At 36.8% G+C, this 18,790-nt stretch overlaps 1 protein-coding gene across 18 annotated transcripts in view; it reads left to right on the top strand.

Moving 5' to 3' along the window:
• PPFIA2 (PTPRF interacting protein alpha 2) overlaps positions 1–18,790 on the top strand; it is a 540,970-nt gene that overhangs the window by 444,021 nt on the left and 78,159 nt on the right. For all 18 annotated transcript variants that reach the window (XM_070052665.1, XM_051846503.2, XM_051846506.2 and 15 more), the window contains 4 exons: positions 1,115–1,177; positions 5,920–6,011; positions 12,887–13,022; positions 14,875–15,095. In XM_070052665.1, coding sequence (XP_069908766.1) covers positions 1,115–1,177; positions 5,920–6,011; positions 12,887–13,022; positions 14,875–15,095 — 512 coding nt within the window. The remainder of the gene's footprint in view (positions 1–1,114; positions 1,178–5,919; positions 6,012–12,886; positions 13,023–14,874; positions 15,096–18,790) is intronic.

Raw genomic sequence — 18,790 nt, 5'->3', positions numbered from 1 at the left:
AGCCAAAGTTTGAGTAAGTTTATCTCACCAATAGAAATAGTGTCAGTACCGCTAAAGAGTTTAGGGACCCAATATTTTCATCTGCACTGTTTCAGAAAAAGTACTTCTTGATAAATGATTATATATGTCTTATTGATAGTTGGCAGCTACCAGACCAGCAAGAGTACATGAACTAGTTGCTAACTCCAGAGCATAAACAAGGTTAGGAACTAAAACCCAAGAGGACAAATTATTTTGGAAATTTATTTTGAAAGTCAATCACTACTTTAGCTAGATAATCTCTCATGAAACATAAAATAAACCAGAATAAAGAAAATATTTCAACAAAGTGTAAATTTGTTACCCATTAGGAAGTCATAAGGCATGCTTTTTCTCATGTAACTCCAAATATATGACTGTCATATAGTTGTTACTCTATTTAATTTTATCCTACAAATTTGAAAGCAATGCATTATTTAAAAAATATTTTGCAAGATTATATGAAAAATACAAAGTTTTAACAGCAAAATACTTTTATAGTGAGGATTCTTGCAGCTACCTGAAAGAAGCAACTTACTTTTGCCTGTCTTGATGACATGTAACTTGGTTTTCTGAATACCTACAATTTCTTTTTTATCTCTCTGATAATTTTGAAATTATTATAAATTATTAATTCTGTATTTGAAATAGATGTTTAGAGAATGATATCTTAAAATATGATTTGATAATTTCTTCTTTGTTTAGATCTTAAAAATCAATTTAGCTGATATTTTTATAACACCTCCAGCTAACATTTAGAATGTTACTTTCTCTCATTTGGAGAATAATCTAATATTTTCTACTTTAAAGCATAGTCTGAGAAGAGGCAAACAGAAAAGTCTTGAAAGGTAATATTTATTCCATATGTACACTCAAGTCTTACAAAATAACATTTCCTATTTAAATTATGTATTTCTCAAAACATTAAGGTATCATGTTTAATGATCCTTTTGAAACTTGGTTTCTATGGAAACCAAGAAATGGCTGCAACTCAAAAGGAATCAAAGAAGATCCTTGAGTGATTGAACATTAATGTACGTACTCCAGTATATTATATTTAATGTATTAATTATGTATATATTTTTTCTTTTTGTAGAATGTTTTAATTCAAGAATCAGAAACTTTCAGAAAGAATCTTGAAGAATCATTACATGATAAGGTATTATGGAAACCTACTTTTTTGTTCATTTTTCTACTTCTATAAATATTTTGGATAAATATTTTGTTGTAAAATATATCTGATAAGGAATAATTTTTGGATGTGATCTTTTTGAAGCATTTTTAACTATTCTACCTAACAAAAGAGTAGATGTATAAGTAGAATTTCTTGCATGAATTTTTAAGGTGCAAACATACGAAAAAAAAAATCTCTATCTACTCAGGAAGTTCCTCTCATGTTAACATACAGTCACCACTCCTCTAAAGATGATCATTATGTTGGCTTCTAACATTTAATAGCAACAGTTTTGTCTTGCTTTCTGACTTATGTAAGTGGGATAAGAATGTGTCTAGTTTGACATGCTATTTCAGCACCAACACATTAAGTAGATGTGATATATAAATATTTTGAGGAATTATGTATTTTCAAACATAATAGTAGTTTAAGAGTAACTGAAAAATCTGAGGAGAGAGAACATGCATTTATTAACCAATAAGAATGGAGTGCAGCAGCGGCTGCTAAGTGCCAACCATCAAGCAGACAGAGTTACAGGGAGGAAAGGTCAGCATGCATTGCTATGGAAGGCGACAGTGAGGAAGGCTTCATTGTAGGAGAGGTAGGATTCTCTTACAAGTCGTGTGAAGCACAATGTATGTGGCATGATCGCAGGTGCCTGGTAAGGTGAGAGGTAGATAGTGAAGGTGATATCTTAAATCATATTAGACTGGAATCACCTATGCCTGCTCTAAGATATGTAGATAAGAACTACATTATGAAATAGTTAAAGTTGTAGTTGCTAATATGCCTTTTCCTTCTTCTTTAGCCTTCTTTCCATATTTAATGCAATAAAATGAAATTGCTACCTTAAAAAGAAATCTATAAATGTGTGTTAAGTAAAGGGTACAAGGAATAGAGAGAAAGGGAGAGAGAAGGGAGGAAAGGAAGAAAAAGGGAAGAGAATGAGGGACAGAGGAAGATAGTCAGGAAGAAGAAACTGAAGGAAGGAAAAAGGAAGGAAGGGAGGGAGGGAAAAAAAGGATCAAGGAATGATTTGGCATCAGTATGGCAAGGCATTATAAAAGATGAGAAAGAAAAGGAGAGGGAGATAAATTCTACACTTAACCTATTAGATCCTACATATTATGATATTAATATTTTATTTATTCTTGTTTTGAAGTTTATTTGGAAAACAAAGAGACATGATTTCCCCCACCTGCTGGTCAATTTGCAAAATGCCCACACAGTAGGGCCTGGACCAGGATAAAGCCAGGAGCAAGAAACAGAATCTGGGAATCCCACATGGTTGGCAGAGAGCCAGCTACTGAGCCATCACTGCTGCCTCACAGGGTGTGCCTTAGCAAGAAAGTGGAATCAAAGGTGGAGCTGGGCCTCGAACCCAGGCCCTCTAATATTGGATACAGGCATCCCAAGCAGTGCCAACCGCTGCATCAAAACACCCACCCCTGAGGTTAATTTTTAAAAGTCCCACAGTCAGGGTATCTGCAGACTCCTGATAGATAGGTCTACTAAAACAATATGAAATGGTGCTTAGAAGATGAAATATAATTCTTTCTGAAATATTTCAGAAAGGTGACTTTAAAATATCACTTTAGCAAGCTCTTGAAGCCATATGTGATCTTTACAATTAGAGATGAGAAGGGCATTCTACATAGAGGATGGAGCCTATACAACAGCAAGGAAAAAGCAAAAATGGCTAGATTGCTAAATCGTTAGAATTTTTCCATCACTGGTATGTGTTTGAAAAACTAGATTGGCCAGATTGTGAATTTTGGACTTGATGTTGTTATGCAATGTTATGTTATCCAGAGCTCTGTGTGCTCCTGGCAAGATCCCCAGAACCCACTCCCCCACCTACGACCCAAATCTTGTAGCTGGAACAATCTGCCTGGGCAATCGGCACTACTGATCATTTCACACTTAGCATAGTTGTTCTCGCTAATCTTCAGAGAGTGCAAAGCCTGGTTCAGACCTCATTTCTGGACTATCATCTCATAGAGACACACACACGTTGGCCTGGTGATATCTATTACACCTCAGATCCTCACTCAATTATCTATTCTCAGTCTAGTTCAGCCAAATCCTCAGTGTGCTCAACCTCTTCTCTCAGTTTCTCCTTAGCATCTTTATCTCTAAAATTTCAGATTCCTAGAGTAAGCCTGGGATCTCTTCTCCTGTTCAGTTCCTGGTGGCCTCCTCTGATCTCATGAATTTAAAAACCATCTTCAAATTGAGCATTTCCAACTTTAGATCAACTACTGGGTGCTCTCCCATGAGGGAATGCATAGATTCTATGCAAGCTCATTGTTAAAATTTCAGCTCAAATTTGACATCTTACTCTCCTCCCCAGATTTCCCCACAGTAAGCACCAACACCACCTAATCTAACTACCTTCTGCAGTTTTCTTGTCTCAGGAAATCATAACTGTGGGGCTTGCATTGTAGTACAATGGGCTAAGCCACTGCCTGCAATGCAGGCATCACACATGAGCGCTGGTTTTGAGTCCCAGCTGCTCCACTTCCAATCCAGCTCCCTACAAATGGCCTAAGAAAGCAGCAGAAAATGGACCAAGTGCTCGGTCCCCTGAACCCACATGGAAGGCCTGGATTAAGCTCCTAACTCTTGGCTTTGGCCTGGCCTACGCCTGGCCATTGTGGCCATTTTGGGGGGTGAATCAGGAGATGGAAGATATCTATCTGCCTCCCTCCCTCTGTCTCTTTAACTGTGCCTTTAAAATAAATAAATGAATCTTTTAAAAAAACTATAACTGCAACTTCTTTCTCCAAGTTACTCTTGTTAAAAATCTTGGCATTATTCTTAACACCTATGTTTATTCCACACCCCATGTCCAGTATGGCAGCCAATCTTGTTAGTTCTACAACCAAAATTCGCCAAAATCTAGCCATTTTTTTCCTGAGATGATTCTTTTTAAAATGTTATTTTCTTGCCTGAATTTTTGGAATAGGCTTCGTAGTTCTCTTTCCAATCTCTCCAACTCATCCTACAGTTGATTTCCCAACTGTCAGAATTACCTCGTCACTCCCTGCTCAAAAATCTTCAGTGTTTCCTGTCTCTCTCAGACTCAAAGATGAAGGGTGTAAAATGGTTTGTGATGCCTTTCAGGAGTACTGTCCCTGAGTCCTGTAATCATCCATTTTCTAAATTCATCCCCTCCCTGTCTTTCTCCTCACCCTTTCTGTTTGGCCTCTTTGGACGCTGCTCTCCATCTCATTAAATATGCTTCCTCTAAGAAGGCATTTAGTCTTCTGTGCCTTCTGTCTGCCATGCATTTTCTTAAGGTATTCTCACATGTTTTTCCTTTTCTTTTCTTTTCTTCAGCTCTCCATTCAAATATCAGTTTATCAGAGCACCCTTCCATGACTCCTGTATTTTACCCTCCTCATGCAACCTGTAATCCCATATGTCCTATTTACTTCTTAGGAAGCTCATCTTCCCCACCAGATTGCAAATCACACAAAAGAAGAAACTTTGTCAGTTCACTACTTACCTTTAGTGCCTGGACCACAAGCAATGCATTTTTTTGTGTGTGGAAATAAAGAACAAATGAATTAATAAGTCCCAGAAGGAACTACTGTACTTTTTTTAAAGCAAGATGTTTATTAGATAGTACATGTGCGTTAAAATAATATGACTACAGAGGATTTTGTGAGGAAGAAATAGATGCTGGTAGAATACTTTTTTAAAAACAAGGGTAAAAAGTGTTTAAAGTAGAATGGTTGTTGTGAGAATAAAACCAGCAGATAAGAAAAATATGGCAAAGTCCACATTGACAAAAACTGTGGTGGGAATAGAAGTATGAATGGAATAACATGTCCACCCCTGATCACTGGGAAGGGGAAAACGGAAACAAAATCGGAATGGACAGATTCAAGCATTTCTAACAATATAGAAGTGGTAACCATTAGAACAAAAAGGTCAATGAAGACAGTACATCACAAAACCTTCAGCAAGAAAGGAAACTGTTTTGCGAACCATTTATTTTTGTTTGATTTGTTTGTGCATGTCAGTTTTAAGTTAATAGTTTTTACAGTCAGTACATTTTAATGGAAACAACTTGTCCTAAAACTGTCGCAGAATTTTTTGACTCATTAAAACAAAGTTTAATGAGAAAAAATGCAGAAAGAGCATTTAATTAAGGGCTATGAGACAACCTCCATCTTCATGAATTTACAAACTGAAACTGATATTGGCCAACCTGCCAAAATTATCAAAAGTGCAAGTAATTGTACCGATATAAATCCAGTAAGTACATTCTATTTCCTTTTGAACTGATGATTTTTTTTCTGACCACTTTATTCCAGCCCTTTTTCTCCTTCATCCCAACATACTGTATTAATAAGACTTTTTCCTTATTTTTATAGCTGGATATGGTTTCTAATCTGCATTTTGAAGTGATGTCTACCTAACTAATCCTGGCTTTAATGTTCAATAAATTTTCAACTATTTATCATTTCTGAATGCCAGGGAATATAGATAATTTTTTTATTGATTTCTGCTGTTTGCATTTTTATTCTAAGGGAAAAGTTCAGGAAAAAAAAGTTCAGAAAAAAAAAAGTTCAGTTGCTGTCCTATCTAATAACCCCCAATAAAAATATATCTGCCAGTTTTCCCTTTTAAAATACAAATTAAGCTTGGTTTATCATAAAGGAGTGTTAGTATTATTGGCATATGCTTATCATCTGTTTATCACTTTTGTTTTCCAGGAAAGACTAGCAGAAGAAATTGAAAAGCTGAGATCTGAACTTGACCAGTTGAAAATGAGAACTGGCTCTTTAATTGAACCCACAATATCAAGGTAACAGTAAATTGATAACTTATTTTAAATATCCACTAAGAATCAATAAGAGTTTATTCTTAGAGTTCCATATCTCCTTAACCAAAATAAATAAGTACCTCCTATTGCTCATTAGTCACTACCAGATTTTTTAAATTGATTGGCTCAAAGAGACAGACCAAGAGGTCTCATCTACTGATTGACTCCCACATCTCTGCAGTGACCTGGGCTGAACCAGAGGTGGAGCCAGGAGCCTGGATTGAGGAGCTCGATCCAGATGACTCCTGGGGGTGGCAGGAAGTGGAGTACTGAGCCATCACCTCTGCATCCTAGCGTACACACTAGCAGGAAGCTGGAGTAGGATCTGGAGCTGGGAACTGAACCTAGCACAACAATAGGAGATGTGAGCACCTTAACATCTATTTTATTTTAAGGATTTATTTATTTGTTTAAAGGCAGAGCTACAGAGAGGCAGAGGCAGAGACAGAGACAAAGAGAGAGAGAGAGAGAGTCTTCCATCCGCTGGTTCACTCCCCAGATGGCCGCAAAGGCCGGAGCTGAGCCTATCTGAAGCTAGGAGCTTCTTCCGGGTCTCCCGTCCAGGTACAATAGCCCAAGGAGTTGGGCCATCTTCTACTGCTTTCCCAGGCCATAGCAGAGAGCTGGATTGAAGTGGAGCAGCCTGGACGCAAACTGATGCCCATATGGGCTGCTTGCACCGGAGGCGGCAGCTTTAGCAGCTACACCACAGCACCAGCCCCAGTACGTCTTTTTTTAAGAGGCACAGACAGAAAGTGAGAGAGAGAGAGAACTCTCACCCACGGGTTTACTTCCCAAATGTCCACAATGGCTGGAACTGGGTGTCTGAACCTCTAGGCCAAATGCTTACCCTCATCACCATATTTTGACTTACAAACTTATTTACAAACATATTTACAAACTTACAATTTCTATATTCCAATATCACTTTCTAATTAAGAAACCCTTAGTGCAAATAGCAAATATTTAAGTTGCCTTTTATATTGTACATTTAATTATAATAGATAGAAGTATATAAAGAAATTCTTCAATGAAGTAATTGAATTTCACGTATGTAGATTCATCTTATTCTAAGAGGCTACAGCCCTTTCCTCCTATGTACCCAATACGCAAATTGAACTCTACTTGAATGTTTCTATATACACATTCCATGCAGAAACATGCAGAAATGCATCCAAAGCTTGGGACTGAACAAGTCACATAGTATCTACCCATTTGTTTTATTTTACTTGAAAGTCCATTACACAGAGGAGAGGCAGAAAGAGAGAGGTCTTCCAAATGATGGTTCACTCCCCAATTGGCTGCAATAGCTGGAGCTGCGCCAATCCAAAGCCAGGAGCCAGGAGCTTCCTCCGGGTCTCCCACGCCAGTGCAGGGGCCCAAGGACTTGGGCCATCTTCTACTGCCATCCCAGGCCACAGTAGAGAGCCGGACAGGAAGTGGAGCTGCCGGGTCTCGAACCGGTGCACGAAAGGGATACCGGTGCTTCAGGCAAGGGTGTTAACCTGCTGCGCCATAGCACCGGCTCCAGTATCTACCCATTTTATTAAAGTAGTTGCAAATAAAGATTGAATGAAAAACTATACCTGCAAGAATAAAACATTCAAATAAATTTAGCTGTACCCATATATTCTGACTAAACACCTTATCTTAAAAGAAATAGGCAATGGAATGATTCTTTAAACAGAAAATGAGAGAGTGGCTAATAATTCATTTTAGTTTTCTTTTGTGATTAAGCCCTTTTACTTAAAGTTGTTAAGAAACCCTACAGGACTTCACCCATTTAATCATATACTTACTAGACAACACAGAATATCAGCGGTTTGAAATTTTTGCCTGCCACAGGCTTTGAGTAGAAGCCCACTTTATTTCTTTTTTAAACATTTTTAATTTATATTAAGGGAACAGATTTCATGTATTTCATATATACAGTTTTTTAGAAGGTGTTATTTAATGAATACAAATTTCATATGTACCGTTTTTAGGAATATAGTGGTTCCTCCCCCCATTCCCACCCTCCCACCCCAGTCCCACCTCCTATGCCCTTTCCCATCCAATCTTCATTAAGGTTCATTTTTAATTGACTTTATATACAGAAGATCAACTCTATACTAAGTAAAGATTTCAACAGTTTGCACCCACACAGACACACAAAGTAGAAAGTACAGTTTGAAGGCAAATTTTACCATTAATTCTCATAGTACACCTCATTAAGGACAGAGGTCCTACATGGAAGTCATATATACAGCTTTCATAACATAATGATACTTCTCACTCTACCCTCCCACCCTTGCCCACCCCCACTCTCCCTCTTCCGTCCATTCTTTTATTTTTCTATTTTTGCCATAGCACACTTTCAGTTTTCATTATCATCGCAAACTTAACCCTCCATTACATAAAGAATCCCCAAAATAGAAAAACCACTATACCTCAGGAGTATAGATAAGGGCTATAGTCAAATCTCAAAATAATCAAATCTCAAAATGTAAATTTCACTCATATATGTTACTTTTCTGTACTCTGTATATTAATTAACATAAATCAGGGAAAACATGATATTTGTCTTTTCAAGATATAGTCATCTTAGGAGTGTTAATTGCACAGGGGCAGACATTTGTGTGTTTTGATAATTGCTGCAATCTGACATCTCAAAAACTGCCAACCGTGTAGTATGTTCTCAATAAATACTGTTAAACAATGTGTATTCGGTAAAGCCTTTTTCAGGTGCTTATATTAAAATACAAAGCAAAAACATCCCAAAGGATTATGTCCTATTTTCAGTGTAAGTATAAGCAAGAAATGTTCAATATTTTGAATATTTCTTCCACAGTTTAGTTTAGTATGAGAAATACAATTCTGTAGACATAAGAACACCTCCAATGTTAAATATGTTAGTAATTAATTTGAAAAATCTCACTTATTTTTCAAATTTTTAAAATTCTGATGTTATATTTGAACTGAAATTATTAGTTCAGTAATATAGGTTCATGTGATGATGATGATCATGACCATGAAGTACTGCTAAAATATCTAAGGAGGAGGGGCTGGTGCTGTGGTGTAGCAGGTAAAGCCACTGCCTGCAGTGCTGGCATCCCAAATGGGCGCTGGTTTGAGTCCCAGCTACTCCACTTCCAATCCAGTTCTCTGCTATAGCCTAGGAAAGCAGTAGAAGATGGTCCAAGTCCTTGGGCCCTTGCACTTGTGTGGGAGACCCGGAAGAAGCTCCTAGATTCTGACTTCAGATCAGTGCAGCTCCAGCCATTGTGGCCATTTGGGGCATGAACCAGTGGATGGAAGACCTCTCTCTCTGCCTTTCCTTCTCCTTCCATATAACTCTGACTTTCAAATAAACAAATAAATCTTTAAAAAAAATCTAAGGAGGAAATCCACAGAATATTATCTAGTCAATACATTAAGTATATTCTAGCTGGATCAAATAACTATTTCCTTGTTTTTTTTTTTTACTCTAGATGTCAGAAATACAGTGTTACATTATAGGAGTGTTATCTAAAAGTTCATCACTGCAATGAGTCATCATCACAGCCCAACATATATCTACAATAAAGACATGAAAACAAACATACAAAGCAATTATTCCTTTTAACAGCATATTATAGTGGAAAGCACACAAAACCAAGAATACGACAACCCATATTCTTAGCTTTTGAACAATAATTGCTGCATGTTTGATTTTAAGAAATATATACTTTTATTAAGATTCTAATTATTTATAATTCATGTATATGGGTATTTTACATATATATATGGTGTATTTTTCTGATTATGTCACAAGCTTTCCAGGTGAAGTAAATCAAGCGAGCAAAGAGAATTTTATAAATAGTAAATCATTTCAGAAATATAAAGTATTATAGGAATTAAGATAGCTAAACTGATGAGATTTATAACTTACAAGATACCTGAATGTTTATTAAACAAATACATATTGAACAGCAATGATTTGGGGGGCACTTTTTTTAAACAATAAGGAAAACAAAGGGTATGTTAGGATTCAGTCTATTAGTTGTTGATCTAAGTAAGAGGGGGGGAGGTGAGAAGAGCTGCATGTCAGTAACTCATACTCTGCACTAGTATCTCCTCTGAAAACAAAGCAAAATGAGCTCCAGAATAGCCATGGAGGACATAGCTACTAAAGCACAGCCCTAAAGGAATGGTGAGATCTGGGTAATGGGAAAGGGCAATGGAGACTGTACCAGAAAGCAGAGGGATCACAAATATACTTTCTCTAAGAAAATTTATACCTGATTTATGTATGGAAATTCTTGATGAGTTTGAGAAGGGAGAAAATGTGTGGTTCATTGCTTAAAAGAATCACTAATTTTTTTGTAACTTACTTAGACCTTCAAAGAGCCTCTCAACTATTATACCCTTACAATGATTTTCTAAATGATTTAGTATGGAAATATTGTGTAGAATTCCTCTTGTTAGAGAACTAGCTCAAAAAATTGGGGGGAACAAAGAAAAACAGATGAGCAGGAAATTCTTTGCACAAAATGCAAACAGTGGGCTCTTCTAAGAGTGGTTCTCTCAAGATTTACCGTCCACTTTGTACAGGACAGACATAGTTGCACTGGAGATATAGTGGTGATAGAGTACACATTCCAGATGGAAAATACAAAAATATTAGTTTGAAGATTGTTATAATTGAGAGAATACAGGAGCCAGAATAGTACATAGCCATAAATTTTAATCTGAAGCCTTAAGAATGCTAGCCATATAAATGTAGTGAAAGACTGTTCCAGCAGAATTAAAAGTGTGTTCAAAGGCTCAGGGGAGAAGGAAAATGTGTGTTATTGAAGGAATTGACTGAATGAAAAGTAAGGTGGAGAGTAGCTAGTGAGGCGGACAGTAGGAAGGGCTGAGATTGGGGAGGGCTTTGGAAGGTCAGGAAGAGTTCAAAGCAGGTCACTGGTGAGCCAGAGCTGCATTGTGTTTCATGTTCTTGCATACAATCTGGAGGTGAGAGAGAAACAGAAAACAGTACTCCTCAAATGATAATTTATAGGAATTAGGAACTCCACTCTGATGTCCAAAGTAACATTAATGTGAGAAGTCACAGGTAAAAAGGTCAGAGACTGTTCTGAGAGAGATAGTTTGGGACTGTATTATAATCAGTTTTACTCGTAGTATTATCCATTATCTTACTGGATATTTATGCAATGCTTATTATGTGCTAAGCACACCACCCTGGACATAGAATGGTAGCTAAACTGATTTTTGTCTTCTTGGAACTTAGATCATCTGCTCAATAGATAGCGATTGAGAATCATGGAATTTGTGAGTTTGGCCTGGTTGCTTAATTCATACATACATGACTCTATAAATACAGTTTGTGTATTTATGCATATATAAGAATTATCCACAATTAAGACAGTTAACTTGATTACATCTGAAGTTCATTGCTATGAAACAGTAAATAACGTTCATTTGTCACTGATTCCTTAATTATTTTCATTTAATGTCATTTGGCAAAACAAGGTCTTCATTAGATAAATGTCTTCCACTATGGCAAAAACCCAGACCTCTCCTAATGCTTTTTAATCTTGCCAAACATTTGGAAATAGTTGCATTTGTCCACAAAGAACGAAAGAGAGTATGTTTGATTAGTGAGAGCCCTATTTCAACAGAAAACTCAGCTTTTTGCATTTCTGACTCATGATGGATTTTAAAGGACAGCATGATGTTGCTTTTATTATCATAATCATTATAATACAGTAAACTGAATTTGCTATAAATGTATAATGTGTGGAGAAACCTTTTCTTTGCTTTGATAACAATGTGCTTTATTATCATGTTTATTGAAAAACATTATGATGATATATGCCAATTGAAATTTTCTTACCAATTTGTCTCTGCAAATTTTAGAATAAAACGTGCTTAGCAAAAAATTTTTTTCTTGGGGCTTGAGCTATTGTAGTAGGCTAAGTCTCTACCTGCGGCACCCACATCCCATATAAGGTTCTGGTTCTCGCTAGCCATAGCTGCTCCTCTTCCAATCCAGCTCTCTGCTTATGGCCAGGGAAAGCAGTGGAAGATGGCCTAAGAGCGTGGGCACCTACACCTGTGCCAAAGACCAGGCAGAAGCTCCTGGCTCCTGGCTTTAGGTCCGCTCAGCTCTGCTGTTGGAGCCCTTTGGGTAGTGAACCAGTGAATGGAAGACCTTTCTCTCTGTCTCTCCCTCTCTCTGTCTGTAACTCTGTCAAATAAATAAATAAAATGTTTTTTTTTTAAATTCGTAATCCTTTTGGAACAATTTCCTATCAAAAGCTAAAAAATAGTTCAGGTGATATATATTTTCCTTTCAAAGGCAAGATTATTAACCTTGGGTCAATCTGATTTTAAGCATTTTGTTGATCCTCATGTTGAAAAATAGAGAATATGTGAATAAATTTATCCAAACAATTTTGAAATACTGGTACCCCAACATTTACACTTTTTAGTTAGATTCTTAAAATACATTTAAAACAAATATTGTATAAATCACAAATATTGAACTATCCATTAAAAAGCTCAAACGAAATAGAATTTTTGGAATTTAATCTAATGGATATTGGTTATGAATCCTAACATGTTTCATTGTACCATTACATTTGAAAATTATACTGACCAGAGATGCTATAAGTGTATTCCAAAGGAGATTGACTTTGGAGAATGAACCTGAGACAGGAACTTCTGACCTAAGTCTCTGCACAGGCCTCAAGCAGTCATGACAGTTGATCATATTTTTTTCTTAAGATTTATTTCCTTGAGAGTTTATGCTTTATTTCCAATTAAGCAGCATATAGCAATTTGCTTGTATCTTTGAGGCTGGAGATATTATATGTTCCTCCTTTTTCCAGAACTCATCTCGACACCTCGGCTGAGTTGCGGTATTCGGTTGGATCCCTAGTGGACAACCAGTCTGACTACAGAACAACTAAAGTAATAAGAAGACCAAGGAGAGGTCGCATGGGTGTGCGAAGAGATGAGCCAAAGGTTAATCTTTTTATTTTGATGGTTTTAATTAAAACACTGAATTAACAAAGAGAATTCAAAATTTTACTGGTTTCATGGAGTATGACATATTTTTAAAACTATAACTAACATAAAGCTACTATTATGTGCTAGAAGTTCAATTAGTCATTTCTCATGTATCTAGTCATATAACATTATGAGGTTTATACTAATTTTATGCTAATATAAGAATACAAAGGGGGCTGGCCTTGTGGCATAGCAGGTTAAGCCTCTACCTGCAAAGCCAGCATCCCATATGGGTGCTGGTTCAAGACACAGCTACTCCACTTCTGATCCATCTCCCTGCTGATGTGTCTGAAAAAACAGGGAAAAAGATGGACCAAGTGCTTGGGCCCCTGCACTGACACTGAAAACCCTAAAGAAACTCAGGGCTCCTGGCTTTGGCCTGGCCCAGCCCTGACATTTGTGGTCATTTGGGGAGTGAACCAGAGTATGGAAGATCAATCTCTCTCTCTCTCTCTCTCTCTCTCTCTCTCTCTCTGTCTCCCCTCCTCTGTCTTTAACTCTGCCTTTCAAATACATTTTAAAAACCTTAAAAAAGAATACAAATTTTGAACACAAAGGTGTTCAAAATTACAGAAGTAATCAAGTGATGGAGTCAAAACTTGAACGTATATTTCTGTGGTTTTCACATACTATATTTTACCAGCTTTTAGCAAATAGATTTTTTGGTTTGCTTGGGCACTTAGGCAATATTAATTATGAATTATTAATTCAATTTAATTAATTATTTTAATTAAAATTCTTTAAAAACACTTTGAATAAAATGCACATATTTTATCCAAAGTGTTTTAGAGAACTATTAATGATTGATTTTTAATATTTTTATATATCAAAGTTATGATATAACCCATCTGTCCATATTTGCACAGACTCTCAATACCTTTGGGTTTTAACTGGTGTTAATACACTGTGTGTAAATAAATCCATCACAGTAAAGAGTCAATAACTCTTGAATGAATAAAAAACAAAGACTGCATTAAGCTCAATATAGATCTTTTCTCATTGTGATGTGACAGATAAATTAGCCTTACTCAATACTGAAATGATTTGTAACACAAATGTCAAGTCAGGGCTTTAATTTTTAAGTCAATATCTTGTGCTCCTCCATATACTTCATTTTACATGAATAAAAATGTGGGCCAGTTTTTCGTAAAAAGCAGACAATTCTAGTACCTCTATCTTATACCCACAGCTTGAAAAATACTGGCATACTGGTCACTCAAAACTCTCATTCAACTAGAGGACTTATTTTTTAAAAATGCAGCCATGTAATAAGCATGCTTGGTGCTTCAAAAATCAAGGGAATGTTCCAGTGACCAATGTAGTAGAGATGAAATTAAATCACTTTGCAATACTTTAAGAGTATTTTTTGTAGAATCTATGTAAATCAAGATTGAGGAAAGAATTCTTGTATGACCTGTCATGTGATAATATCTGTGCTCTTAGCTTTTAATGATAAAAATGTAGGTAAGACTAATTAGCATCAGAAATTAAAATGGTTGAGTACAAGTAAATAGAGATTGTTATAATAAGAAATAAAGAGAAATTTGCAAGTGTGGATACTTTAAAGTAACTGTTAACTTGAACCACAAATCATCTTTATTCCTCTTAAAAATCTTAATTTTGTCTAATTAATATTGGCATTACTCAAGGTATCAATGAAGCATTTTGCTAAAGTAATATATTAAAACATCATTGATTCATTCTGTTTTGCTATAAAATCATGTCTGCTTTCTATAGTTGTTTCTCAGATTAGTGCTTTGAAAATGTGCAGTATGATAAACATTCAGCATTGCCATTTACCATCCAGGTGAAATCTCTTGGGGATCATGAGTGGAATAGAACTCAACAAATTGGAGTAATCAGCAGCCACCCTTTTGAAAGTGACACTGAAATGTCTGATATTGATGATGATGACAGAGAAACGATTTTTAGCTCAATGGATCTTCTCTCTCCAAGTGGTCATTCCGACGCCCAGACTCTAGCCATGATGCTTCAGGAACAGTTGGATGCCATCAACAAAGAAATCAGGTGAGTCCAATTAGTACTGGTAGTATACAGAGATTAAAAATTTTTGATATTAAAACTGTGATTTTCAGATAAAACACTGGCCCCCTCTAGGAGATTGTTAGGTCTACAGAATCTCAGACTTTATCTCTGACCCACTGGGTGATAATGTATATCTTTACAAGATTCCCATTATATCTGTATCCTGTGAAAAATTAGGACAGCCTTTGTAAGGTGCATACATGAAATACAGATACATGACATTAATGACAATAGGAAATGATATGTTAAAAATGAAATTTTCTCCAATAAGTTTTATAGCACTTTTAAATTAAAATTTATTGTTGAAATAGAAAAAAATGTGGTGGATGTAAGCATATCCTTCAAATTCATTTCACATGGCTGTAAAAGTACTAAATAGTAGGAAAACTATTGTGCATTCATCTCCCTTAGAAAATTTTAGATATTGGAGGGAAATTAATGTTATTTTTATCAGTCCTAGGCCATTATATCAGGGATGATGCAGTTCTTTTTTTATTTTTTTATTTTATTTTATTTTTATTTTTTGACAGGCAGAGTGGACAGTGAGAGAGAGAGAGAGAGAGAGACAGAGAGAAAGGTCTTCCTTTGCCATTGGTTCACCTTCCAATGGCCGCCGCGGCCAGCGCCCTGTGGCCGGCGCACCGCGCTGATCCGAAGCCAGGAGCCAGGTGCTTCTCTTGGTCTCCCATGGGGTGTAGGGTCCAAGCACTTGGGCCATCCTCCACTGCACTCCCGGGCCACAGCAGAGAACTGGTCTGGAAGAGGGGCAACCAGGACAGAATCCGGCGCCCTGACCGGGACTAGAACCTGGTGTGCCAGTGCCGCTAGGCAGAGGATTAGCCTAGTGAGCCACAGCGCCGGCCATGATGCAGTTCTTAGAAGTTCATCAGAGTTAGTTACATACCATTAAAAAAAAAAAAAAAAACACACATTTATTTCTCATCAACACCCATGAACTATGTTTTCAGTCTGTTGGGCTGCCATAACAAAATACCACAGCCTAGGTCAGGGACTTAAATGGAAAAATTATTTGCTCACAATTTTGCAGACTGTATAGTTCAAGATCAAAATTTTAGCACAGTTTGGTATCTGGTGAAGGCTAAGGTATCTGATATCTGTTGTCAGCAACAGTGTCATCACACACCCTCAGTAACAATCTGTTTCTCTTGAAAGACTCTTAGCTCTGTTACCTTAGTGTAGTGATTCCCAGGAACAATCTTGATCTTGAATAATGAAGGACAGTTTAGTATAAAGCCTGATTTTTAAGTTCTCTTTTCATTTTTTTAAAAAATATTCCTTTATTTATCTTGTGGAAGTCAAAGTTACAGAGAGAGAGGGAAAGACAGAGAGATATCTTCCATCTCCTGGTTCACTCCTGACTTGGCCAGGTGGAAGCCAGGAGCCAGGAGCTTCATCCAGGTCTCCCACATGGATGGCAGGGGCCCAAGCACTTGTGGCATCTTCAGCTACTTTTCCCAGGCCATTAGCAGGAAACTAGATGAGAAATAGAGCAGCTGGGACATGAACTGGCATCCATATGGGATGTTGGTGTTAGAGTCAATGCACACACCACAATGCCAGTCCCATTTTTTTTCTTTTCATTTCAAGTAGGATTTTAAATGCTTATTTATTTGTTTGCTTTTTATTGGAAGGTAAAAACAAAACAAAAACAAAAAAATAAACCAGAGAGCCAGAGACATCTTCTATCACCTAGCTCACTCCCAAAATGTCCATAATAGCTAGGGCTGGTCCATTCGAAAATGAGGAGCAAGAACTTGATCCAGATATATCAGTGCATGGCAGGGACCCAAGTATCTGAGCCATCACCGGCTGCCTTCCAGGGTGCACATTAGCAGAAGTTGGAATTAGGAGTGGAGCCAGGTGGAACACAACATGGCATGTGGGCATATCAAGTGGCATCTTAAGTGCCACTCAAATGCCCACTTCTGTGATTTGCATTTTTAAAAATATGTTAAAATCACAAAGATCAGTTATTTCAGTGACTTGTAAGAAGACAATGCAAAGCTTTCTGTTTAATCAGTGAACATATGCTACTTAAAAACTGGGAGAATTGCAAAATAAGTTAGTGAAGACACAGTAAGAATATCATTGCCGCTTAAGCTGTAAGGCTGTGTTCTTTATGAACATAGTTATTTTGAGGGGAGAGTAGAGGGAACAAAACAGTGCTCCTGTTAAAAGAATTTTGATGCAGCCGGTGCTGCGGCTCACTTGGCTAATCCTCCGCCTGCGGTGCTGGCATCCCATATGGGTGCTGGCTCTAGTCCCAGTTGCTCCTCTTCCAGTCCAGCTCTCTGCTCTGGCCTGGGAAGGCAGTAGAGAATGGCCCAAGTGCTTGGGCCCTCCACCCACATGGGAGACCAGGAGGAAGCACCTGGCTCCTGGCTTCGGATCAGCGCAGTGCGCCGGCCACAGGGCGCTGGCCGCAGCGGCCATTGGAAGGTGAACCAATGGCAAAGGAAGACCTTTCTCTCTGTCTCTCTCTCTCTCTCTCTCTCTCTCTCACTGTCCACTCTGCCTGTCAAAAAAAAAAAAAAAAGAAAAGAAAAGAAAAAGAAAGAAAGAAAGAAAAAGAATTGTGATGTATGAGTACCTGTTGTAGAGTTTGGATGATAGCTGAGTGTTTCAGAACCCCCTTTTAACCCCTGCACCATTCAGTAAACATAAAAGTCACATTTCTCCTAATGTTATTTGAAATTTCAGAATAAATATCTTTTCTAAAACAAAACAAAATAGCTAGTAATCATATACAAATGTAGATGAGTAAATGGAGCACAAATTCTCACAACAACCATAGACCAAACAACTATTTCCTATTGCATAAATGTAGCAAGTGGTTTCCCCCTTATTAAATATGTAAAAAGAAAACTGCAAGTCAGGGCTAACATATCATAGAGGGTCACAGTAAACCATTTAGAGTGAATAACAGAATATTAACAATATCTTTTTTTCAAACACAGTATACTGATAGAACAGTTTCATTACAGCAACACATGAAATGTATATAGATTCTATTAAATGGGATCTTTATCTATCCCAAGTGTGTAAGTACTTTATTCTTTGCAACTATGTAATACCTAACTCTAAGATATTCTTGAAGCTTCTCATTGTTTAAGGAAAAAGGGCAACAGCTAGTGCTTTGCTTTCCCCAAAGCATTTACATTATGATTTGTGTTTAAATTTTTCTTTATCCATATATCTATTTATGTACCAAACTATATCTCCATAGCATTAAAATGCCTAGGACTTATTTAAAATAGGTCTGGCTAAGTAGATGTTAACATTATAAATCATTATGTTTTATTTGACTACACAACAATTATGAATGACCACTCATTGTGGAACTTATCGATTAAAATTTTTCATTGAGTATGAGGTGAGATTCAGTTATCTCATTGAGATCTGGGTTTCAAAAAGCCTTTTTACATTGGTTTGTGAGCTAAATGCAAGATTAGGATTAGCAGTAGAAGCCAACGAGGCTGTCTAGTTTTACAATGGTTTTAGCAGATGATAATATAGAAAGAAAGTCAAACTGAAAGTTCTAAAGAATTATTGTTTGGGGAAAAAAGGGATTTTCTAAATTACAGCCAGAAAGTTTCTGAAATTTATTGCAAGTTATAGATGTACATTTGATGTAAAATGGTCAGAGTAGAATTTAC

The sequence above is a fragment of the Oryctolagus cuniculus genome, chromosome 11, assembly GCF_964237555.1.
Source record: "Oryctolagus cuniculus chromosome 11, mOryCun1.1, whole genome shotgun sequence".
In the NCBI taxonomy this organism is placed as follows: Eukaryota; Metazoa; Chordata; class Mammalia; order Lagomorpha; family Leporidae; genus Oryctolagus; species Oryctolagus cuniculus.
This window is presented reverse-complemented; position numbering and strand designations above follow the sequence as displayed.